This window comes from Euprymna scolopes, chromosome 7, assembly GCF_053919585.1.
Source record: "Euprymna scolopes isolate OS-2025 chromosome 7, ASM5391958v1, whole genome shotgun sequence".
In the NCBI taxonomy this organism is placed as follows: Eukaryota; Metazoa; Mollusca; class Cephalopoda; order Sepiida; family Sepiolidae; genus Euprymna; species Euprymna scolopes.
Window position 1 is genome coordinate 107,120,675 of NC_136488.1, and position 27,390 is coordinate 107,148,064.

The window sequence follows — 27,390 nt, forward strand, 5'->3', positions numbered from 1 at the left end:
TTGAAAAACATTTTTGCTTATTTTACTAGCTATCTAGTTTTCTATACAAAAATCTGATAATACACGAGCATGTTTGTTCCTTAAGACTCCTACTTTTGATTATAAGGAAGGAGGAACTGGGTACAAAGAAGAGTGAAATGTGAAAAACACATATTGTTAATTCAAAAACAGACATTTCCCTTAACAGAAATCTTTAAAACATGCAACATCTCTTCAACAGTTTTTTAAATTAAAAATATTTTTATTTCTCTTTTTGTAGCTTAGATTAATTTGAAATATGGATTATTAATTTGAATAAACAATGTATGAATGAGTCAGAATGTATCTAGTTAAGAGAAAGGATTACCACAGAACTCCATTTCTAATAGTAAGCGTAACTATTTTAAATTGTTTTTTTTTTTGTTTTTTTTTCACATAGAATTATACTCCAGGCAAGTATTGATCAAGCTCAATGTTACTTAATTCCAACAATCGAAACAAGAATCTGTGCACTCAGTGTGACATAGCTCTAGGCTGTATTTGTTTTTTTTTTTTTTACAAGGAAGTCACCACTTATCAAGGCCTGGAGGCCACTCTGGGATAAGGGTTATTGCTTGTACAGTAATCGATGGGATAATAGCATAGTAATCGCTAGTAATGGAGATCTGATAAAGTGTCTTACTTAAGGGAGCAGGTCAACAGGAACTTGTTTATGTTGGACTTGAAGACATCCAAGTTGTAGTCAGGTGGGGAAACAGGCAAACAAAAGAGAGTTCCACAGGCATGCACTTCTAAGAAAGAAGCTTTGTTCATGGAATCTGCGTTTTGTTTTTGGCACAGATAAACAGTGGGGAAAATTACTGACCGTGGTTTCAGCTAGATGGGTGTTTTTCGTGAAAGAATGCTGCGGATGTTTGATTGGAATTAAGAAACAGAAGAATTATCATGGAATAATAGTTTTTATAAACACTAGCTGTACTTACCTGGCATTTTAAAATTTTTATGTTTGTACCTTTTTAAAACTTATACAAAAACAGAATTAAAATTTTAGTTGTACAGTGTTTTATATATTGTCCGATTAAAAATGAGTTATTTCTTTTGCAGATTTTTAATTTTTATCATAATTGCAAAATGTCTAGGCAGGGCTACATTTTTAGAAATAAATTATAGTGAAGTAGGCCATTGTAGTTTCAGTAATAACTGAAAATTTGAATCAAAGTTTGATTTTGCTGGTTTAAATGTTATTAAATAACATTTAAAATGACAAATTAAATTTAAAATCACACAAGATAATTTTGTTAGATTACAATGTTTGTATTGTTACTCTAACACAAGCCAACTGTTTTTAAGTTATCAAAGTTAGTTTAACAGTTCGATTAAAGGGAGATAATCCTGGAAGTTTTATAACAATTGGTCTAATTGATGCAGCCTGTGGAATTGTCTATACCAAGTTCAAATCTTGTGGTTATTGCACGCTAATACTATTGGGAAATTTATATCCCCCTTCCAAGCTATAGATAAAATAATATTTTGTGTTCAATCAATTGTATTCACATCATTTATATTAGATATTGGCATAAAATAACCTAAAAGGTTGATTTTCTGTAAACAAACATACCTAATATTTTTGAATAATGTATTTATAATGCTAATGTAAAGATATCCGTTTTTTTTATATTAAATGTACAAAATATTGGAAAATAGTAGGAGAGAGTGAATTAAGTGAAAGAATGTGCAAGGTTAATGTGAAGTGGCACATTAGGACATTGGGGCATGTTGAAAAATGGTTAGTGAGAGATTAGGTAATGAGTGTGTAGTAGAAATGAGGGTGGATGAAAAAGGAGGAGTGTTATGATGGCAGTTAGACAAGGAGAGAAAAAAGAAAATCAGCAGATGAGGAAAAGCTGGGAGTAAAAATCAAGTTGTGAAATAAAAATGATATTGCAGTTTTTAATTTTTTTTTTATTCAATTTCTTTTCTAACTAATGAAAACTAATTGCTTCATTTCAGTATGTAACTATCGGAGCTGATGCGATAAGAGAAGAATTGCAAAAACTATTGGCAATTAATGAAAAATACCAAGGGAAAGCCAATGCTTATGACCGTCTTTACCAAAATCATTCCAAAGCATCCCAGGTAATTTGAATTTCTTACATTTCTGCAAACACTCTCCCAAAAAGTTGGGGCTTAATAAGTTAAACATTGACATAAAATGAGGATTCTTAGATTTCACCAATTTCAAAAGAATTTTGCTACATGATTTGAGTGTTTAATACTCTGTCCAATTATACTAAACACCCCCAAAATAGGTACTTGATGCTTCCTTGCTAAACCCTCAGTATCAAAAGTATATGAAATAATTCTGGGAGGAGGAAGTCCTCTTGTCTTGGTATAGTAGCCATTGAAAAAACCAGTCTTCAGGTCACCCTTGACTAGAGTTGATCCATTCAATTAAGTCTCCATCTAAAATACATTAAAAAGAATATTTGTTTTTAATATTCATTGAAAAACTTGTGCTATTTGATGAAAAGTATGTCATTTCATAAGCATGGTTTTTGTTTTGAATAGTTTTCGTAATATAGTTATTTAATTATATATTATATAGCTGGAAGACTAGATGTCGTATGGTATTTAATGAGGAAGACTGTCCTTTTGCACAATTCTGTATGTTACTTTTCCTGGTTTTGCCTTTTAATATAGTCAGAAGAAACTGAAAATAGTTCCTTATACATATGCTTAAAATTTAATAACAACAAGATATGCATGTTTGAAGTTTTGATGGTTTCTGTCTCCATAGAGGAGGAGGTACATTTAAGGGCACATATAGATTTTTGGACCACTTCCATTGTTTCCCAGAGAATTTTAGACTTATGATTTAAATTTCATCAAAATAAGACATATTTGCAAGTTTAAAGGACGTTCTGCTTCTATAGCTCTTAAGGGGTCACTTAGAAATTCGGGAACACTTTTCTTGTCTTCATTGCAAAATTCTACAAATACACTTTTTATTATGTAGATTCTCAATTCTTTTTCTTTATAGTAGGGATATGCAACAGGTGGTTTGTAGGCCACAACCCAGCCCACCAAACCAGTTAATGTGACCCTCAGATAGTATTTTGTTTTTTTATAATTACGCACTTGAATTTTGACCCCCTTTTTTTTTTTTTTTTTTTTTTTTTTGAGATTGTAAAACTAGTTTTATTGTTATATATATTATTTAATTGGAATTCATTATTGAGATGAATATTATTTATTTATTGCGGACTATTATCCTCATCTTTATTAGTTGTTGTTTCACGACATTTCGGCCAACTATTCTTGTGGGAACTATTCAGGTGGGAACCGCGACGAGGCCCGTGGTGCAGTGGATAAAGATGTTGAATCTCTACAGTTCCAGGTGCAAATAGTCTGAAGATAGCAGTTTCAATCCTACCCAAAGCCAGCCAGAGGCTTACTTGGCCAAAACGTGGAGATGACAACAACTATGGATAGCAGTAATTGCTGAGAATGCAGTTAGGAGATTCGGAGTTCCTATCCGTTCGCGGTTACCACCTGATGAAGGCCAGAGGAATAGTTGGCCGAAATGTTGTGAAACAACATCTAAGAAAGATGAGGATAATAGTCCGAAATAAATAGTTTTATTATTTTCGAATTGATGACATAAAATATCACGGAAGTCAGCAAATGTATGTTTTCATTTTAAAACAAGGTGCACGAAAATATTTTCAAGCGATACATAATCTCTCCCAGGTTACACCAGTATGTTGGAAATTGTCAGTTGCTTCGCAGGTTGGTTACTTCAAAAAAAGCTGGTGATGCCTGGGGTGTCATTCAGTTTGTGTGAAAGAAACCGATGCATTAAAAAAGAAATAGAGAAAGATATTATATAGAAAGCTATATTTAGATTATATATCACAAGTAGGTAGACTAAAAACTAGACAGTGTTTCTATTTCAGATAAGTTCTTTATCTAAATGTTTAGTTACTGTATAAAAATTGAATCATAACACAATACCAATAAACATAAATTTTATTGTATACATCAGAGCTATAATAAAGGTATGACCAAAATAAAGGCAGAACTTTCGACCTCCATAGCAAATGATAACAGTAAAAACTTGTAAAATAAAATTGGTTCATTTTTGTTGTATTCTCAAGAAGAAAGATTCTAAAAAGATCTAATTTTTTTTACTCCCCCCCAAAAAATGGTGAATTTAAAAAAAAATTCCCTAAAGCTAAAAATGGATAAAATGGAATCTAATTTTATTTGTACGTATTTTGACATAAACAATGCGATTTTTAAATTCTCTCAAAAATCAAATCATTGATCAATTTTGTTGATTTTAAGAAGAGCTGAATATATATATATATATAAACTGAAATCTATACTTGTATAAATATGGGTATTTTTGTGTATTGATATTCATATTAAAAACGCTTTTTTTCTATTTATTTAAAAAGAAAATACTTTTATATATGCATTCATCTGCAAAAGATCTAGCTAATTTGCATATTTTTTTAAATATTCATTTTAATTAATTTCCTATTAATTTTTTTTGTTTTTCTTATGGAATGATCATCTTTAGTTAATTATTACGTGCAATTATATTCATGCAGATATTCTATATGATTAATAGTTGTGTAATATTTGCGTAAAAAGGTTATAGTAAACACAACTCTTTCTATATATACACTTATGTATGCGTATATATATTTGCTTTAAAAAATTTTGTGGAGCAAGAGCATACTTCTCTATCAGTTTTTGGTCTACAGACATGAAACTTAATATATAGAGTATTCGAACACATGCAAAACTTTATATTTGGGTTTTAGCTAAGAAAAATCGGTGTAAAAGTGAAAATAAAAAAAAATGGAATTTGCCAGGTGAAGGTCAAACGATGGCATTACGAATATGCATGCGTAACATAATAGCTATTGGTTCATGTGTTAATTTTTAGCCTTGTAGCAGACATGTCTTCATAGCTAAGGCATTAACATCAAAGGAAAAAGTAAATCGTAAGCTAAATTTGATTTTCGGTGATGGAGCATGAGATATTGGGTCCAATATAATATAATAATAAATACAAAAGCTGCATTAATCGAAATATCATATTTAAGCATATTTTATGACCAGGAAATGCTGGGCAGCTTGCTAGTAAAAATTTTTTTTTAAATACTCCTGTGGTAAGTGCATGAATTTCCCAAAATGTTTGGAGAATAAAATGTATTCACAATATTACTGAATGTACTTAATTACTTAATAGTTCTACATAAGTTACAGTAACTGACCCGCAGTGTTGCTACAGTGGCTTATCGTTAGAAAATGTTGTACACCCCTTTAGAAGGAACACAAATATTGATACAGGGTGACCCCAAAAAAAAACAAAAGCTTAATGGAGGCCATCTAGAACATATGCTGTAGAACGGAGAAAAAAAGACCAAAGACCCTAGTGTTTTGATGTGATGTTTTGAATATAATAAACTAGTTATGACTAAAGTTTCATTTCATTCGGACAAAACACTAAGAAACGGGGCCTAATTAGAGTTGGGGCCCGTTTTTTTGAGTGGGGGGGGTGTCACCCTGTATTTACTTTTTAATTTTTTACAAGATTTTCTTATTTTGTTCTAGCTGGGAATGGGGCATCCTATCGGATGCCAGACATTCACCTGCTATTTCATACATTCCAAATTTTAAATTCTAACTTACCCTTTAAGTGCAATTGTTTAAATCTCGCTTGGGTTTATACTTACTAGAGCATTGTTTCACTCTTTTTGGGTGTGAGGATCGTATCATCTTTTAACACCCATACTGGTGGGGTTTTTTCACCTCTCAATAGTCTAGTGAAGCAACTACTATAATGATTGATGTACTATTAGTTGCTTAAGCTAGAAATTGGGTAGGTTGTTAATGGCAGGCTTTTTGTAACTTTAGAATCCATTTTATTTGTTGCTTTTGTTTTACCATTCCAGCTGTTATCTTGAATCCATTTGGTCTCTTCATTGTAGCTACCCTCATTTTCAAACATTGGCCTCCAATAATCTTCCAGCTCTTGCTTTTGTGGCTATCGTGTCACTTATAGAATAGTCGTGCATTTAGTTTAAATCGTTTTTTATTTTCGCCCTATTCTTGCTTTACTTTTGTTTTATTCTTTTAGCAAATGCTGTAATCTTGCCTTTGAGTTCCCTTACTATGCTCTTCAGCTCTACTATTTTTGTCTCCTATTTTACATTGAACATGCAGATGATGTTCTTCAGACATCCCTACACTGCAGGGCCAACAAGGAATTGTTTGATCTGAGACAATCCTCTTTGAAAAGGTTCAGCTGAATTTAAAGCTTTCGGTGTCAGTGTTTTATCGTTGGACTCTCATTGCTTTTGCTTTTAGAAATTAGAAACTGTTTTTCTAACCATGTAGAGTCATGTAGCATAAGAGATCTGGTTCAACTCTATGAGAGATGTGTTGTATGAGACAAGCCCTGGAGAGCAACATTAACTCTTTTTAGTGTTACCTTGGTTGCTCTCATAGTTTGTACTTTTGATAGCTTAGGTCTTTCCTCCAGTCTCATCTTCTGGACCTCATCAATGAGCTTTTTCTTCAAGACCAACTGCTCATCATCCAATTCTGGTAATTCCTGAACTATTGGTGCATACACAGTATATTTGTTGATAGTCGAGAGGAAGAACTGTGGGGGAGTTGTTCAACAGTCGGTCATAGTGTTGAAGTGGATCCATGTTAAAGTGTAATGGGTACAGATAATCCTGATGGATCAACAGGTGAATGGTGGTATAGTTCTAGTTGTGCTTATGAAGTGGTGCATTCGTTAATGATGGCAATTGTGATGGGGCTTTCCAGTGGATTATTATTTTTGTTTTTTTCTCAATGAGAGCTGATACTTCAGTTTTCATTTACTCATTGAAACATTCAAACTGTTGGTACTATTTTTTGGGGTGGAACATTTTATTTGCCTGGACAGAAATGGAAGAATATTTCCCTCCAGGTCTCTTGTTTTTGTTTGACATATTGCGTAGTCCATAACAGTATCCACTTTTCTTCTCTCTCCTATCTAGACACTTGTCTCCATATAGTTTTTTCTTCCTTGATAGGAAGCTAGTCATTTTCTGCCTCCTTTAGAGCTGCATTTTTAAATAGGGTTATCTTGTTTTCTGTCATAAAGTAGGAAATCAGTGATCATAGTCAGGCAACAGGTGTATTGCTTTTCTCTTAATAGAGGTTAGTTTCTTTTATTTGCTTGGCCAGAATTTGATTTGCTGTTTTACTCCACTTTTCAAACTTGGAGTGTTGGTAGTAAAACAGCGTGTCCGGATTTTTAAGCGTCTTATTTTTATTTTTTTTGTTGTTGCTAAAAACGATTTATATGAATGAATGAATCATTCGTTTTTGCAGTTTATATTTCAAGTGTTGTCTCTCTCCTGCTCTAGAAATATAAGCGTTCAAATTTGCAATGTGACCAAATTACAATTTCAACATGATCTTTTTAACTTCAGACCTCATGTGTGGAGCAAGAACATTGATATCATCTATCCAAATTGTTTATTTTTGTGCATTTCTTAACTTCCACAAATTACTTATTAATTTCCGCAAATTATTATTGACTGATAACTGAAAATATCTTTTTGAAAGATTTTTAAATATTTTGAAATTGACTGATTTGAAAAAGTGTCAAAGGTAAAACCAAATTATTTTTCTTAATAGGAGCTGCAGTTAAAAAGCCAAGCATTGGATGCATTCCGAGAAACATTATTAGTATTCGAAGATCAAATTAAACTTCATGAACGACATCATAAAGATGCCCAGGCTCATGAAGCCCAGAAGTAAGTGATGTCTTTTATTTTACAGTAATGTTAAATAGAATGTTGAATGTGTTAAAAATGATTGGTGGAAGATTAGATAGTGAGTGTGTAGAGAAGAGATTGTATAGGTGGGTTATTAATAAACTATCGGGTTACTCCAAAAATGCCACCTATGATATTAATAAAATTCACAACCCTTTCTGCTATCCAATCATATTTGGTTCAAATAAACTTCAGTATTATATGCCTGACTTGTTGAACAAATGATATTTTCTTTTTATGTAAATATAAAAAAGAATATTTTTTGTAAACAAACCCAATTTGAGAATTGAAAGTTAAGTTAAAGGAAACGCTTTTTTTGTTTTTATAATAATTTAAAGATTTTCTTACAATTTTGTCATACAATTACATTCATTCATTCCTGTTCAAGTATGAGTAATCTGCTTCTTAATAATAATAAATATTTATAGGTTCAATAATGGATTAAATTAACTTTTTATCTAATTGTCAAATTTTCCAACGTTTATTTTGGCAAGTTTTTTCTTATTTATTTTCAGATTGCATGAAAATTTCGAACTGTTAAAACGGCGTTTAAGTAACATTGTGGAGAATCGTGGGAAGCTTGAGGTTGACATTCAGCGTCAGTCTGCCCGAAACAGATCTTACATCAGTGAAATGAACAGCATGAAACCAGAGTTAAAACGACTTTGTAAAACAAGAGAAATGAGTAAAAAGTATGTTTTTAATTATCTCCCCCCCCCCACACACCTTTTTTGTTTGTGTCCAATTCATCAAAGTGAAAATACTTAATATCATCCCAGCTAAATCAATCAGGACCAATCGACAATCGTTTCCATGAGTTGATAAGAAGGGTCTATTAAATTCTCTTATTGTGTTTGGAGGGGGATCTTATCCACAGATGTTTCATCAGTGTGAAGGGTGATCACACAACTCGAAAACCAAAATCATATTTAACTTTTAAACTTTGATCACTTAGGATAATGTGTCCATCAAACAAATCACTTCAAAAGGAAAGAATAAGGGACATATATAGAAGGCTGTCAGTAGCATTGTGTGTGTGTGTGTGTGTGTTTGAGAAGTAGATGAATAGATAATTTTATTTACTTGTTTATATTGATTTTGTTAAATCAATATTGTTCAAATGGTGATAATTTGTTGCCTAAAAAATGAAAAAAGAAATGCCTGCTTTTGCTAGTGTATGAATAATTTGGTATTTTATTATTACTCAGTGTTTTGATTTTTTATTTCTGTTTTCATCTGCAGCCATTTTAAGTTTTGATGCTTCAAATATCTTGCATGGTAGTAAAGTGTGGTGTTGGTCTAAGAGAAATAATAATTTTCTATCGTTGAATGAAGACATAAATGATTGGTAACATTTAACATGAATTGAAGTTAAGTACATAGAAGCTACTGCTAAAGCTTCTATAAAGAAAGTGGGCTCCTACCATGCTAGAAAACTCATATCTGCCAATATCGTATATTTCTACATAGCCACCATCCGTCCATACATGGAGTATTGTCACATTGGGCGGATGCACCAACTGCTGGTCTCAAAGAAGAGATACTAATCTAATAGTCCACCATTGTTGACCAACCTCCAGCCCTTGTCTCATCATCGTAATGTTGCATTCCTGGGCTTATTTTACAAGTATTACAATAAAATGTCCTCCAACTTGTTGTACCTCCGACTTAAATGTACCTGGCCAACTTGACAATCGGCTAAATCCCATCCATTTATTGTAGAGTTCCTCAGATGCCAGAGGACGTTTCTATTCTAATAGATTTTTTTTTTTTAAATTGCTTACCTTTGGAATTCCTTCTCTGCTTTTTTGACGGTACCAACATACTGAAATTTAAATGTAATGTGGACAAACTTCTCATTGCACAACTTAAGATATCCTTTATAAATCTGGTTGGCCTCTAATTCACAGCAGCCGCTTACGGCATTTCAGTAAAACAATTTTAGGTTTAGCAAGCGATGAAAGGAGGAAGGTGCCTGTTGAACTTCGTCATTGAAATGAAAAATCTTTTGTGTGCAGTAGCGTTTATAGATCTACACATTGCTGATTGTGTTCAGAGCCTCGAGATGACACTTTCCCATTTTAAGATGGGAATTTTTTGGTTTGCCAATTGTACTGTCTTTCATATTCAGTTGTATCTGTTCTCTTGGAAATTGTAAGGGAAGGTTTGATTTACCACCACTCTTCATTCATGCAAAAAATTCTTGAGATCCTCTGGCATAAACGCACATCCACGACCTGTATGAATATATGCAGGCACTCTAAGAATCGCAAAAATGGAGCAAAGACCTTGAATAACTATAGTAGTCATTACAACAGAGCAGGGAATGGCAAAGGTAAACCTTAAATATTCAGCTTTTATTCTAAGTGGGTATTTATTTTGTTTTAGAATGTAGAGAACTCTTGAAATCCATATTAGGCTTTTTGAAAGGTTTAATGAGTATTGCTGGAGAGAAGCTTATAGAACCTTGGTTTATTTTTTGCACATATTTGGCAAGAGTTAGTAATTCTTTTTACATCTTTGATTGAGTATAGCAAACTCCTGCACGTGTCATTCTTGTGATACTCAGATGGCATAATTTTTGGTGTATGCTCTGAAAATCAGCTGACCTTGTTGCCTTGAGGAGGCATCTATTGCTGAATCAGATGCATCAGTTTCAATAACATGGGGAACCAAAGGATTAATGTCAGAATTAATATTATCCCTTTTTAGATTATGAAATGATTGAATTAGATTATGAAATGAGCTAATGATTGAATTAGATTATGAAATGATTGAAAAATGATTGAATTAGACAATGGAAACATGCTTACTTAAGTGTATTTTTTAGAGAAGGATGCAACCCATATAGAATAATAGATAAACGTGCAAAGTGTTCGTTGTAATGCAGCTATATTTCCAGGAATTGGCAATTTCATTAGAGGTTTCAGCCACTCTGGGGTCAGTCCCATTTCTAACTATGTACCCTTGATGCTTTTCAAATTAAAGAAACACTTTTCCTCATTCAGAGTCAGACCATATTTCTTTACGGTAGCCATAAATTAAAGCTACAAATAGTAACATTGTCTATGTATTCCACAGTACCCTTCAATTTCTCGTTAGAAATGATTTTGTTTAATACCCTCTGAAAACTTGTAACGCTATTTGTAAACCTGAAAGGGATTTTGCGGAATTGGTATAGACGTAAGCTTTGAATGACATCTAAAGTTTCTGATGGTAGGCACTCTTTAAGATCCAACATGCAATACTTGGTGATATCGGAAACCATTTCAGCAATATGAGGCAGGAGATATGCATCAAGCTGTGTATATCTGTTGATGGTTTGGGAATAGTCAACAACTATCCTTTGGTTTTCATTGGTCGGTATTAGGACTGGGGCTCTCCATGATTTGTTGGGCATTATAATTTATTCTTTAAGAAGTCTCTTCACTTTTACTGCAATAGATTCGTTGTCTTTGAACAAATAGCATCTAGAGTTTACTGCTATGGGTTTACAGTCAGGGTTTAAATTCAAGAAAAGAAATGGATACCAGACTTTAGCATTTGTTAGTCTGTATATTTGCAGGGCTAGTTTGGTACCACTGAACGGAATTGTAAGGTGAGAATGTTGGTCATGGAAATTATGTCCTAAAATTACTTCACTGCAGGGGTTTTTCATTACCAGTAATTTGATTTTAGACTAGAAATTTTGTTTTATCTTGATCAGCCATGTAGTATCCGATTACATGGTAGGATGAATTGGCCATCTAGAACAGGAAAAGATTTTCCATTTGTTTCCATGATATTTGCATCAGTAAAATTTTTGAAACTTTCAGTACCAATAAGAGCGTAGAGATTTAGTCTGGTCATCTTGACCATCATATTTGTTTTTAGCAAGGCATTTAGGAAAGGCAGTTGATACAGTAAATGGGGGATAGGGTGGTGGCTAAACATTTTCTGGAAAGGAGCCGATCGACAAACCTTGAAAATATGTCCCTGCTTGCCATATTCTTGACATTTACTGTTTCAAGCTGGGCAAGATGAACAAGCATGTTTACAAAGACTGCAGAAGTAACATTTAATCCCAGCTAAAGCAATAGTAATTGGTTGTTCATTAATATTTGAAGAATCTTTATCTTGAAGGGAGAAATCACAATCTAAGGAATTTGAGATAGAGAGTTTTGAGAATGAATAATAGCAATGAAAAATCAGGTCGTAAATAGAGATCGGATTGTTTCTAGGCCATGTCCAACATAAGGGCTAGTTTGTAGGCAGTAGCCAGTTCTTGTTCTCGAACATCATTTGTCTAACTTGATTAGATCACACTCTACTGATGAAGGCATTTCTTACCAAGATATTTCTGGCTTGGCTTGCTATCAGGGCAGTAAAATCTTAATCGCAGCTTAGTATTTTCAGGTTTTGAAGATACAGCTATAACTTTCTTCAAGCTGTTGTCACTGTAAGTAATTATCTTGTGGCGAAAATTGGAGTTTTTCTTAATAAGCATATCATCTAGAGTAATTTTGACACCTGAACATTTCTGAATAGGAGTGGAAACATGATGTAATAAGAGGATTACTTTCTATGAGCCTGTCTATGCTGAAGTAGATGATTGTCCATCCAATGTTGCCATTTGTCATTGGTCAAGCTTAAGGTAACATTCCATAATTAATGTTGAATTAATTGTAATGAAAGACTGAAGCTCTATTAAACTTTAGGAAGGTTTTATTCAACACTAATTTGAAGTAAAAAAAAAGTGAAAGAATTATTGTTGTCTAGTTTTTATAATCCTTTTCGGGAAGAATCCATTGTATTAAAGATGGAGGCCCAGGTTGTAGAAATCATTTAGTACAACCATGTTAATTCTCTGTTTTATGTATACGTACTGAAAACTTCTTTTCAAATATTATATTTCATGATGTCTTTTATTTTATTTTCTTTATGCCAATCTTTGTGCAGGTAATATCACTAAATTGATTTAATTAGTCTGCAAGGCTGGAAATTAACCAAGAACACTAAAGTGAAAAATTTACACAGAATTTTAACTTGTATTTCAGAAGAGAAGCCACCTAATCTTTGTATTGGCTTAGATTCTTTGACTAATAAGCTAGATGTATATAGAAAAACGAAATTGTACAACCTCATTTCTGACAGTAGTTTATATATTATGCTGCTTTTTTGTTGTTGTTGTTTATGCTAATGTTTACATGGGGAATCTCATTAAACAAATAAGTCTATAGTGCTGAGAATAAACAACACCAAAATGTGACAAATGAAACTCCTGAAAATATATCTTAGAATTTTTGGATGCTTAATGAAAGAAATTTTTTAATGATGGTATAATATTTTAATGATGGTATAATATTTTAATGATGGTATAATATTTTAATGATGGTATAATTTTTTAATGATGATATAATATTTTAATGATGGTATAATTTTTTAATGATGGTATAATATTTTAATGATGATATAATTTTTTAATGATGGTATAATTTTTTAATGATGGTATAATATTTCGATGATGGTATAATATTTTAACTTATTTTTTAATGATGGTATAATATTTTAACTTATTTTTTAATGATGGTATAATATTTTAACTTATTTTTTAATGATGGTATAATATTTTAACTTATTTTTTAATGATGGTATAATATTTTAACTTATTTTTATGTATACATGTTACTATTAATTTAAAGATATTTATTTTTTTTGTGTTCCTCAAACCATGAATCGATTAATATATTTTGTCTTATAGACTTCTTCTTCAAAATGGAGTTGGACAAGATTACTTGGATAATCAACTTGAAGGCAGGAAAGAAAAGTAAGTGTTTTCTAATATTTGAAATGTATTTAATCCATTCTCTAATCGATCCTTTTGTTGAAGATTGTTGATTACTACAGTTCTTTACAACTCCTTTAAACCAGTGCATCGTTGTATCAAAATGATAAACAAAGCCAGTTAAGTTCTCTACCTGATCTAGAAATTCTTTCTCAGCCTAACTGTAAACACTTTTTTTTCTTGATGCATAATTCTGGTATGGTTCATTCTTGAGTTTGACATCCAAGCAGTAAAGCATTATCTACAAAACCATGTTGTACACCTGAAGATTATTTGCAATTAAATATTGACAGGTCTTTTGATGCTTACCTACAAAAAACTAAATTTATTCTCAGTTGAGCAGTGAAGGATGCGAGGGGACATCAATGGAAATTTAAATTTCCCTTCACTCAAGTGCCAAATCTTAGCGTTTGCAGGTATTTGCATGTTTTAAAACCGTCTTAGTTAAGACTAAATACCTTCCGTCTGTTGCTTTACATGGTTTGTTAATTTGGTTTGATCAAAGAGAGTCACGCATGAATAGAACTGCAAGAAAAATGGATGGGAGAGTCAAAATCTACTCAGATCTTTTTTATATACTCAGGTCTCATGAACATGTTGAACAAAACTCTGGATGGAAAGATGTAAACATATTGGTTCTTGTTCCAGGTTCAAAAACCTGTGACCCAAAGGATTACAGGTCATTTATGATCTATTTTAATGGATGTTGTCATCTCTTATGCCATCATAAATTATCTTAGTATCTTCACATAAATGAATAATATATATTCATGAATAGACTTACAATATACCAATTATTAAAATCTTTGAAATTTTACACATTTTAATTTGTAATTCATGGCTTCTTATGAGATGTATCTCTAAAGAGATGCATAAAATAAATAATCAGAATATGCACATAATTTTATATAAGAGAACCATATTTCATGAGAAAAGCTTCATAAATAAATCATGGAGAAATTACTAAATTTCTTATTTTCATATTTTTGTCCATGTTTTAAAGAATTATCAAAGAAAAATGTCAAAGAAAAAACACAAATTTCAAATTTTTATTTCAATTACTTAATTTACTTTTGAACCACCGATGGTACTTGTATAATACAAATGGTTTTGAGTTTCTTTTACACATCTCTGTCCATTCAAGTTAGTAAAATAATAACTAGCTAAAAAGCAATAAAAAACATGTAATGCTTATTAAAGCAATAAAAGAAACAATAACTATTGGATTTATGAATGTAATTTTAATTATTATAACCCTCATAGGGTAGATGAAAACTTCAATATTTAATCTCTGAAAACTCAAATTTGAAAGATAGCTCTTCACTGAAAAGGACGATTAATTTATAATGTAATCCTCCTTTCTACTCTGCCGGGGTGATGCAAATGAATTAGTGGGCAACTGCGGACACAGGTAACAAGTATTAAGGAGGACTTGGTAGAATCACATTTGTTAATTATCATGTTCGACTTTGCTTGGAACTGCCATGGTTCAGCATATGGTGTAAGCCAAAGAAAAAGCCAGCTCAACCTGATCAGGGTGAATCTTGTTGCAACAATAATGAAACAACATACACTTTTGGAAGAAAGTATTGCAATTGAATTGATATAAGATCCAAAAAGTTTTTTGTTTTACAGTTTTAATGTTATGTTTTCAAAATTTGGCAACTTTAAAAAAAAAATTTTTTTTTACACCATTAACACTTATCAAAGCTAAAAGTCACCCGAGAATAGAGGATGGATTGTCAGTTTAATGATGAAGAATATTATGAGAGGGTGGAAAATGATGAATAGAATGAATAACATTTGATTATTTATGGCTTATGACAAGTATTTGTTGACATTGGATTTGAAGATGGCCAAGTTGTAGTCTACAGTGAAGCAGTGCCATGGCCATGTGTTCCAAAGATGGAAAGTTCTTAGAAAGAAACTTGGTGTAAGCATAGTTTTTTTGTTTTTTTAATGCAATTTGATTTTTAAAGAATTTTAATTTTGTTTTAAAATTATTTTTTTAGTGACACCCTCCCACCTGACTACACTCTTCCACATCGAAATAAAGATTTGTGGTTGATGAGTTGCCAAAGAGAAGAAGCTGAAAAAATGCTTGAAGGAAAACCTGATGGAACTTTTCTTATTCGCCCTAAAAACAATGGAGAATGTTATGCATTATCAATAGTGTAAGTTAAAAAAAATGCTTTTTTGATTTTCTTTTATCAACAACAAATGTTTGATAGTTAAATAATAACTAACAGACTTGTAAACTGAGAAAAATTGTTCTGGTGATTAATATTATTACTATTATTATCATTATTGTCCTTAATAGTATTAGTATAATTGTTAGTATAATTGACCGCTGCATAACTTTCTGTTTATCTAAAAACAGAAAGCTGGAAAGAAATTCTTAATAATATTAGTAGTAATATTATTATCAGCATTATTAATATCATTATAAAAAGTGTATATGAAGTTCCGACTGAGACTGTGTACATAAACTAATGAAATGCCGGTGCCATTTTATATTTTTCCTTTGTCGTTACAATGGTGAATTTGTGTAATTTTCTGTTGCTGAAATTCACCATTGAATTTGTAAACAATAAAAGCGATTGGAATTTCAATTATGTTTTCAAATTCCACAATGATAATTGTGAAACTTTTCCTGCTAGTAAGAATCAAACCTTGATTTGGCTAGGTCATTGCTATTTAGGTGTAAATTTGTAAATTCAACTGACATTTTTTTAAAATTGAAAACATAATGATTAAAAGACCAGACAAAGTACAGATTTTTTTAAAAATAAAGATATTTATCTAAAATTCAAATTTTTGACTCATAAATTTTTATGAGGAAATTTTAGACAATATTTTCTTTTTTTTATGCCCCGTTTGTTTTGCCTCATCTTCAGATGTTGATAAAGATTGTGACTTAAGTGTCAGTCAGGAAATGCCCTAGCATGTGCACATGTGTTAATAATAAAATAGTCCACTGTTAGAAAGCACTGTAATATTGAAATTTAAAATATAACAGTTAAAAGACCAGACCAAATGCAAATTATCTAAATTTTCCTGATGTTAGTAGTTGAAACTCTGAATTTTAAATGTTTATTTAAAAAAAAAAATCCGCATTTTGGTCCTTTAACTATTATTTTATATTTCAATACTACACTGCTTTTTAACAGTGGATTATTTTATTATGACTAATTTTTAATAGCTATATAATAATAACCCTAAACCCCCTTTCTCAGAGGGCTGGGCCGCATCCGTCGTTATCCTGGTTCACGGGAGCATACTTGTGATGTACTTCTGGCCGTGTTCGTCACTCCCAGCTCACAGGACCATAGATGCAACCCAGCAGGGCTAGATTCTTACTTGTCTAGTGGTGGACCCCTCAAGGGTGACCAGACTCTCACTGGTCACTGGAAAATATCTTTCTGCTGCTCAGGGCACGCGAAATGTGCATGACCCTAAGTCCGTGTGGCAACATTGCCGATTTCAGCTGTCACTCTGGCTTTTTGCTGGATCCAGTCTGTCTCCTTCATCATCTGGCGTCAGGGCATACCTGAAATAAACTGCATCTTCATTTCTGGCCAGCAATCGAGAAAGAAAGAAAACTCTGGGACATTCTTATATAACAAAACAAAATAATTATTCATAAATTGTTTTACACTTGTTTAGTCGAGTTCTTTGATTCAAGCTTCATGATGCAGGTTGTATACTTAAGTTCCACTAATCAATTTCCCAGCTAAGAACAAGAGCTTTTCAACTTAGCTCTTATGAGGGTTTCGTAGGTAGGGTGAGAGCGATGTGGACACCTCGAATGCCAGTCAGTAAAAAGGACTAAGGACTCTAACTCCAAAAAGTCATGCATTTTTCAATTGATAAACTCCCTTTTTTTCCACTTTACTAGTCCTTTTAAGGTAACTGCAACTACGTACATGCAAAACAGTTCTCTCCTTTATTTTCAGTCCTTCTGTATAACTGTAACTCATCAAACCATGTACATGCAAACATGGGGTTTCTTTCATTTTTTTTTCATTTTTTCTTTCAGTCTATCTTCACGACTTAATCTATGTGCATGCAAACCATTTTTTCCTTTTTTCATTTTTTTTCATTTTCGGTCCTTCTCTATGTGCATGCAACCGTGAAAAGATAGCCATGTTCAGTTCACTATCAAAGGAGGGCTCATACACCCTTTAAACTACTTGCTCATTTTCTCTTTCTCATAAATCATAAACAATCAGAAAAATATTTGCGCTTTTGATATTTTTTTTTTTTTTTTCATTCTTTTTCTTTTTTAATAATGTCTTAGAACTGACTTTGGAATCCCTGCTTGCAACCTTGGGTTTTGTCGATGGTTGCAGCTCATGTTTTGATAGAGGGCGCTCATTGGTATCCTCACTTCGCTCAGGAGTGCTACTGTCAGTTGTCAGTGGTTTGTGGTTACCTGATTTCTTCCTACATTTAAAACTGGGGAATTCTTTCATTATTGACTCCCACATCTTTATCCAGCTATCTGCTAATTAAAAAAAAACAAATCTCCAGATTTCTCTCACACCTCATTGAGCAAAAGAAAGGTCAGATCCTTTCCACATATCTATTTTTCTTATATTTCTCTTCTTTTCCAAATTTCGTTAGTCCTCAACTAAAGTATTTCCTTTCAGTCAGAATTCCCAAATACAATTACAGAATTTCCAATACAATTAATTCTCTCTACTACGAGATTGACAGAAGTTTCCAGGCACACTACCCACATGCACATTTTCCAGTGCATTATGCCAGTGATTGTAATAAGATCTTTCATCTCATAATTCACATGGACTCAAACAGATCTCTATTCATTTCTGGTGTGATTTACCCTCTTTAACTTTGTCTTCTTTCAAACACTGTATCTCTGCATGACTAATTTATTGTTCATCCGTGGGTCTAATTGCTCCCCTTCAAGTCACTATCTTCAAAAAAAATCTCACTTAATTCTCACATGATTATCTGAAGCCAACAAAATGAAAACGAGGTAAATGTGGTATTCTGGTGACTGAAATAACTCTAACCAACCGTGGCACAGTCAAGTCACATTTACGCCTCTATTTATTTAACTCTACTTGCTCAATGGTAATCCATTCTTCAGCTATACAAAAATTCAATTTTACCATCAATACTGTCAGTTTTAAATCTGAGCGACATGTTGGGCACATAAACACTATTAGCTATACTCCAGTAGAGTGTTCGATTACAAAATATCTAAAAACCTTCAGTGCCATAATTTGTCCCAGCAGCGCCATTCTAGCCAGGGACCAAGTGTAACAACTGTTCCAACACTACACTCAGCATATTCAATCCCCGTCCTGTGAAGGAGAAATCCTTCTTGACTGAAGCATTTTTAATTTTTTCCAAACAGAATAATATCAGCACCATTAGTTTCTTTAAGACCTTCTACTTGACAGTTTAAGTGATTTTAACACTACTCTCAATTAGATTATTATTTCGTTTTTGTTTTCTTTCATAAAGTTCTCCAACCCAAAGACTTTCTATCTGACAGTTGAGAAACAATTTACTATTTCATCTTCTGTGAATTCTCCCAGGCTAAATGATTCTTTTTCTTTGACAGCCTAAATGTTTTAATGCCACTACCAACCAATTTACCACCTCACACCCTGTGAAAACTCAGGCCAACTGATTTTCTATTCAACAGTTTAAATACCTTAACATCACTTCCAACAATATTTTATTCACATTTCATGAAAACTCTCAGGCCAACTGATTTTCTATTCAACAGTTTAAATGCCTTAACATCACTTCCAACAATATTTTATTCACATTTCATGAAAACTCTCAGACCAACTGATTTTTCTATTCAACACAGGTGAGAATGCTACACAACAATTACACACATTATCAGTCCTCATCTAAAAAATTTTTTTTTCTTTTTCAAAAAAAAAAAAATAGTACATTTCAATACAATTATTAAAATAACAAAACAGTTCCCTTCATTTTTCCTTTCTTCTATCAAATCACGGTTCTAGCAAACTCCATTTGTTTTATCCTAAAAAGATTTAAGATTTAATTTCATGATACACATGTTTTAGTTTCTCTTCTATCCCCATTGGTTTCTATCTACTAGCACATCTGAAAGAGCGGCCCGTGCCACAGCCTGTTAATACCACATGCGCACAAGGGCCCGACACGCACACGACAGCACCAACAGTTGCAACCCAGTCCATTATCAGATTGCTACCCGGTTAACTACTTCTGGTCTACCTGGTTCATTGCTCTTAGATTGACAGGAACCTTGCTTCCCTCAATCTCAGTTTTTTTTCCTTTAAATTTAATAAAATTCTCCTACCAAACGTCCCTTTATTTGACAGTCTAAATTTCTCACAACTCATCTCACGCAAATCATTACTTCATCTTTAATTTATTCTTATGAGAGCTTCTATTCGTTACAAAATCAAAACAGCATCGATACCGCCGGTTTCTATTTCTCTATCCTTATTTGATTTCCCTTTTCACAACCATTCTTCAGGTTATTTCGGCATGAGCGTCTTTCTCTCTATCTCTCTCTCTCTCTCTCTCTCTCTCTCTCTCACTTATTGACCATTCTATCTCATGGTGCATTATTCTCAAGAGTTTCCCCGTTTATCAGTGGTGCACAGTGTCTGTCACTGCGGACCGGTGGAGAGATCACATATCTATGATATTCATATTCTCACATGCCTTTTCCATGGCATCTCACGCAGACACACCCAGTGTCTCATTAAATCTTTGACCACTCAATTCTTCATGCCTTTACGACTAGTACACCTTGTACATTTCTCCGTTTCTACTTTCATAGCTCATACACAGTGCACTCTGCACTTTTTCACATCCCTCCCGGGGATCACATCACACCCAGCCAATTCTTTCTGGCTCCCTCGACGCATTTTTTCTTCTAAAACTGCCAACTGTCGTTCTCTTTCTCTGTCTTAGTTCTTTTCTTTCTTTTTTCTTTCGACCATTATATGACCGTCATTCTATTATAATTTATTTATTTTTCCTTTACTCTTCCTTCTTTTCAAAAACTATTTTTCTTTTAAAAATTTCAAAGTGAATCTAACCCTTCGGACTGCTACCCGTGATAAGTCATATACACTCTTATGCTCATCAATTTGCCCACACCTCGCTCCTCCTCCAAGCTGGTCTTGGGGCTTGCTGTTTTTTTGCTTTTCGCCCCTCCCTCTCTCCTCGTGTCTACTAAATCTGTTTACTGCTATATCTTTTAAGGGGACTTGCCTCTCTCTCTCTCATATCAGTGACAACATATGCGCGTCCGTTCTTATACAACGACGGCATATCAACCAGTCTAACGAATACATATTTCATTTTCACTTTTTCCTTTGGGGGTGGAAGAAAAATAACCAATACTTTGCATATTAAGACAAAACTTTCGTTACGTGAGACTTAATCACTGACAACCGCACATAAAAAAGAAATTTGAGCGAAGCAATAGGAACCAATGTTATATATACTGCTATTATTATTAAATGTTCTTATTAGTAAGGATAAGCGTCTTAAGACTGTTCCTGGAAGTAAGAGATCTTTGAGGTTCATGTGTGTGATCATGTTGTGAGAAGAGATGAGATATATAGAGACATTAGCACATTAGTGAAATATATAGAAATAGAGAGAGAGTTTATAATTGAGAGAGATTGTATATAAATACATTTTGAGAAAGTGTTTTCATATCTAGATAGACAGACCGATAATTGAGAGGTTTGCATTCATGCCGATGGATTGACAGGTTGGCATTTATGCTTTGACAGTTCGTATGAACGGGAGTGTTTGTATAACATAAATAGACATGTATACTTTCTAACACATATATTTTTTAGATGATGTGAAATTCATCATCTAAAAAAATATATGTGTTAGAAAGTATACATGTCTATTTATGTTATACAAACACTCCCGTTCATACAAATAGTTTGTACACATAAATAGACAATACCTTTTTCATGTAATGATGGACACAGGAGACGGCAGTTATAAAAACATTATGAACATTTATTCTTCCACTGACCAGTAGGTGGCTTTGCGTTCAGGAATTCAAAGGTTCACATATTAAGTTTCAAAGTGACCGTCTCGCTTCTAGACGTTCGAATTTCCATGTCTGGACCCAGACTATCGTCTGTCGATCTCAAACTCCCTCTGAGTTTCTCACTCACTCTCACTAACTAACTAACTAACTCTCATTTCCTATATTGAGAAATCCATGCATGTCCGGCCACGTGACCACAATTCACGTGTCATCAACATGCGCGAGTCGCACGTTTCCGAACATTCTGATTTCTCAATAATCTATTTTTTTCTTTGTTGTTTTCACAAAGGAATTCAACCTACATATCTAATTCATTTAATCCATATTTTATTATCCACATTCTTTTAACAATGAATAGTTTAGTTATTATTTATTTCATCAGAATGCACAATTTACTGGACATTCCATTTAAACCTATTGTTCTTTAAAACTTATATCCAGGGTTCGATTTCTGCTTTCTCTCATTTTATTTTCATTTTAAGTAGATCTCTCTATTTTTATACTTACATGAAAAAGGGACAGCCCTTATCATGTAACACCAATAAAAATCTGCCCTTACCTCTCTTATCGTCTGCTTCATTTCTTTCCATCTTTTCTCTGTCTTTCGTGGTCCTCCTTGCTCTTTGCTACAGCTTTTTTTCATGCATTCTGACGGCTGGCTATTATGTTTTTAGCTATGCCTTCAAATTTCAATCTTTCTTTTCTTTCCGATAAATTCAATGTCAGTCTTTCTTTTCTTTTCAATCGTTCTTTTCCCCCTGATTTTTTTTAAAAACATTTTTCTGTGCCATTTTCCTTTTTCTTTCAATGTTTTTTTTTCTAAGAAAACTGAGTTCCAGAAGCTTCAAAAATGTGTTTGTGGTTACTCATTCGTGCACCTCTCAGAGATGTGATATCCTGGTCACGGTACCATTAATATAATAATAACCCTAATCCCCCTTCTCAGAGGGCCGGGCCGCATCCGTCGTTATCCTGGTTCATGGGAGCATACTTGTGATGTACTTCTGGCTGTGTTCGTCACTCCCAGCTCACAGGACCATAGATGCAACCCAGCAGGGCTAGATTCTTACTTGTCTAGTGGTGGACCCCTCAAGGGTGACCAGACTCTCACTGGTCACTGGAAAATATCTTTCTGCTGCTCAGGGCACGCGAAATGTGCATGACCCTAAGTCCGTGTGGCAACATTGTCGATTTCGGCCGTCACTCTGGCTTTTTGCTGGATCCAGTCTGTCTCCTTCATCATCTGGCGTCAGGGCATACCTGAAATAAACTGCATCTTCATTTCAGGCCGGCAATCGAGAAAGAAAGAAAACTCTGGGACATTCTTATATAACAAAACAAAATAATTATTTTACACTTGTTTAGTCGAGTTCTTTGATTCAAGCTTCATGATGCAGGTTGTATACTTAAGTTCCACTAATCAATTTCCCAGCTAAGAACAAGAGCTTTTCAACTTAGCTCTTATGAGGGTTTCGTAGGTAGGGTGAGAGCGATGTGGACACCTCGAATGCCAGTCAGTAAAAAGGACTAAGGACTCTAACTCCAAAAAGTCAATCGTTTTTATCAAATCAGTAATTCCTCCTTCCACCTTTTGGAGTTATTCTTTCTTTTTTCCATTATCTTATTCTTTTCCTTCTCTCGTGAACTGATTATTTTATTCTTTTCATTTTCTCTTTCTTTTCTCTCTTCTTCGTCTTTCATGACCATATCTCTCCCTAGGTTCAATTTATTTATTTATCTGTCCAACTAACTTATCACTTGGCTTGATGGTCTGGTAGTTAAATACAACAGGTGGACCCAATGACATCTCACAGACACCAAAGCAGACCTTTTGAACCCAAGTCATTGTACCTTTCAACAGAACATTGTTTCTTTAATAATTTGAATTGTTGTTCTAACCTAAACCAGAAAACGACCCTGTATTGCTTTTTTCTGCCAACTTGAGAATCTCATTATCTTATTTATTTATTTATTTATTTATTTCCCATCTTCCCTTCCTCTATTTGAAAAGCATCTGGTGACGCCAGGGGTCTTGTCATACTATAAATAATGGATTAAATCATTCTGTATGGTGCATTTATCAAGGTCAGGGCAGCTTCAAGATGGATGGTCAATTGAATGATTAACAATATTATGAGAATATTGAAAATGATGAATGGAATGATGAAAATATTAGAGTGGTTTAACAAGTGTGTTGACATTTGATTTGTACCTCACAGGGAAGCAGTCTCATAGTAATGTGTTTCGCAGATAGGAAAAAACAATTCTGTTTGCATATGGAGGGAGGGTTCTTTGCTGTTGTGGTGAGAAGACAAGTTCTTGCTGTGAATGTTTTACAGGGAGGAATCTGATTGGTGTTCAGTTCATGGAAATAATGATGACATGTAGTAACCCTGTGATAATTTAGTAATAGAAAGTGTTGTTTTGCTTCCCTTTTGCTGTTGCCATCAATAGTTGCTATAGGTGGACAAAATCGTAATATTTATTTGCTTAAGTTGTTCATAGCTTGCAGTAATATTGCATTTTATTTAGCTCCACCCTCAAGCGAGTTAGGATGAAGTGTCTCTGAAAGCGTGTCTGTTTCTTCTCACATAAGACAAATCAGTTTATTTTATCACATTGATGTCATGTTGTGACACTTTCTAAACACATTAACCAATATTACGACTCTTTGATTTTTAGTTGAATTTTCTGCTTTTCTCCTTAATTTAACCTTAATATGAAAACTTCCATTTCTTTTACCCAAATATTTCTGCAGGGGAATTAAAAAAAAAAAAGAAACTTATTGAGAATGAAATTTGAAATAAACTTATTGCTGTTCATCTCTTTGCAGATATGAAAAACTGATTGGCCACTGCAAAATCTTACGGAAAAATGGAAATTTTGGTTTTGCGGATCCATTTATCATCCATTCGTCATTATCTGAATTGGTTCTGCATTATCAAAAAACTTCTCTGTCTGAGCACAATGAACACCTGGATGTTACTTTGAAATATCCTTTGAAGGCTACCGAGGTATCTGATGACTCTCATTACGCATTGATGAGTTCAACTAACCAATGCCCTTCGTGGGACCACGATGGCTGAGATTACCAATTGCAATCAGCAATGATAAATGATTGTTTATAATATACAAAATTTTAAAGAATAAAGCAAAAAATAAAAAACTTAAAGCAACAAACACCAAGGAACACTGACATAAGGGCTGTTAAATGTACAAAAACCCACCATGTAAATGGGAGGGGGGGCATTTTCAAATTAAAATGGTTTCTTGCTTAGAAATAAGGCCATAGAACTTATCAAATGGGAAGGGGAGGGGCGAGATTCAAATAAAGCAAAAAAATGGTAATAATCAATTTTTTTTTTCTCTAAATTTCTCTTCATAAACTGAAGATTATTGAAAAGAAAATGAGAGATCTTTACCTCCAAAATTGAATTCTATCTAAATTATCTGCTACTAATATTCATTGGTATGTTGCATTACACAGCAAAAACAAACATATGAAGAAATAGAGACAACAGCGGCAGAGGCGGTGATGACAACAATGGCAAAGTTAAAAAAAAAAAAAAAAAAAAAAAGAACAAGATATCAGAATTTTTTCATTTTTTTTTTTTAAATATTGAAAAAAAAAAAAAAACAAATAAACAAAAACAAAACATCCCTTCCCAACAAAAAAAGGAAAAAGAATATACTTGACAGCATGTTTTTTCTCTCCATATTTTTTCATATTTTTTTATGCAATGACCTCAAGCCCCCAAATAAGTAAATTAGCTTTTTTTCATCGCATGTGTCATCTCCTTTAAATAATTTCTCTATTTACTATTGTTACTTTTATGGAAATGCTTTTTTTTTTTTTTTTTTAAATCTATTTAAATTTATAATTTATTGCTAAATAATTCTAGACTTATGGAGGTACAGATATATTATTAATTACACTCTGTTAATAAGACATTAATTTTTAAACATTTTCTTTTCTTATTAAGGTTTTAGAACTTAATGTTCTGATTCTAATTTAGAATAAAAAAAATAGTAATGTTCTGATTAGATCTTTAAAACTGTCATTAATTTTCTTTATGTATATTATATAAGAATAAATCCCTGAATTGTTTCTCATTTTTATTTAAATATTTTTTGTTAATTTCTTTTTGTTATTTAGTTTTTTTTTCTATTATGCATCATAGTTTTATTCGTTTAAATTAAAAAAAAATTATGCTGATCTAATTTTGCATTAAAAATCTGAACATAAATTCATGTTGGCTTTTTATTTATTTTTTTTTTTCAGCATGATTTCTTTCACTTGAATTGTTTTTATATCTGTCTAATAATTATTAAATTGAGAAAAAAAGATGGAAAGAGAAAAAAATAGAAGAAATTTTGAATATTTTAATTAAAAACTAAGTCTTGATTTTATGTCTTTGCAAATTAAGAATGTAGTTTTTATTATATGATTAACAAGGAATTGCTTTTCACATGCTGGGTATTTTATAGATTATTGATTGTTAATTTCAATTAAATCTTTAAAATTTGCTTGATTGTGTTTCAAGTCTTAAAACTAATCACAATTTTATTTTCTAGTTTAACTATTGATGCATAATTTTGATAAATCTTGAATTTTTTCTGTTGAGACTAAAATAAAATATTTACTAATATATAATTAATTTATACATTTTATGCCATAGTCCACGATACAGTAAACTCATTTTTATTTGTTTGCATATTCTTAAACATAAGGTAAACAACTATTATATTCATTAATTTGAAATGAAATATCCTCCTTGATGAATTTTATTTTTAGGTGATGATTTAAAAATGTTATTAGTTGCTTGAGTTGGTACAAATTTAGAAAGGAATTGTAGCTAAGTATATTATTATATATACTAACAACACAGTGCAGCAATAAAAAGTTAAAAAGAAAATGGCTAGTCAAGCAATTATTTTATTTGTCAGCTTAAAAGCTATATAAGTTTGACTTTGAAAATCTGACAAGACAACTTTATGCTTTGTTTAATAATTTAAGCAAAGGAACATTTTTTTTCTTTTGAAACAATTTTCTTGTTATGTTATTCTTAAATTGCTTAAATTGTTAAATATTTAATATCTATATCAACATAATTTTTAATATAAAAAGAAGAAAATTAAGCTAAAATAATACAAAAATAGAACATTTTAGTTTATGGATTTTGTGTTTTTAGTTATTTGACCAAATTTTTATCTTAGTTTTTTAAAAAAAAATTTTATATTCTGCCCTACCCCACCATCTTCACCAGCTGCAATTATCAGTGCCTGTCTCTTTTCCACCTGTTTTTACCAAGCCACATATATACACAATTTTTTTTTTTAAGAAAATAGACCAGAGTGCTCAATTACTGGAGTAAGAAAGAGTCTAATATATTTAAATACAAACATTTAGAAACTGAGCCAAGGTTTCATAGCCACATTGTATGACAAAGCTGTAGATAATTGTACAAACAGTATTCCTATGAAACCTCTGGTTCATTTCTAAACGTTTGTAACTATTTAAATATAGGTATTATCATTGGTTACAAATGTAGTCTTGCTACCTCTTACCAATGTGGCCATTATTCCATTGATGAGGAACTTTTTTATTATATTGAACAAAGTTTTGCCTGCAAAAAGTTCTTTAAATTATGGGTTTGTATTGTGCAACTTAT

The 27,390-nt window shown here is 32.5% G+C and overlaps 1 protein-coding gene across 2 annotated transcripts in view; it reads left to right on the forward strand.

Annotated features, from left to right (window-relative positions):
* The window catches only part of LOC145279882 (phosphatidylinositol 3-kinase regulatory subunit alpha-like), a 140,331-nt gene extending 115,029 nt beyond the window's left edge, over positions 1–25,302 (forward strand). For both annotated transcript variants that reach the window (XM_080131341.1, XM_080131342.1), the window contains exons 20-25: positions 1,990–2,115; positions 7,693–7,811; positions 8,348–8,524; positions 13,573–13,638; positions 15,669–15,830; positions 24,552–25,302. In XM_080131341.1, the coding sequence (XP_079987467.1) occupies positions 1,990–2,115; positions 7,693–7,811; positions 8,348–8,524; positions 13,573–13,638; positions 15,669–15,830; positions 24,552–24,804 (903 nt within the window). In that variant the 3' untranslated portion in view covers positions 24,805–25,302. The remainder of the gene's footprint in view (positions 1–1,989; positions 2,116–7,692; positions 7,812–8,347; positions 8,525–13,572; positions 13,639–15,668; positions 15,831–24,551) is intronic.
* Positions 25,303–27,390: the final 2,088 nt, after the last annotated feature.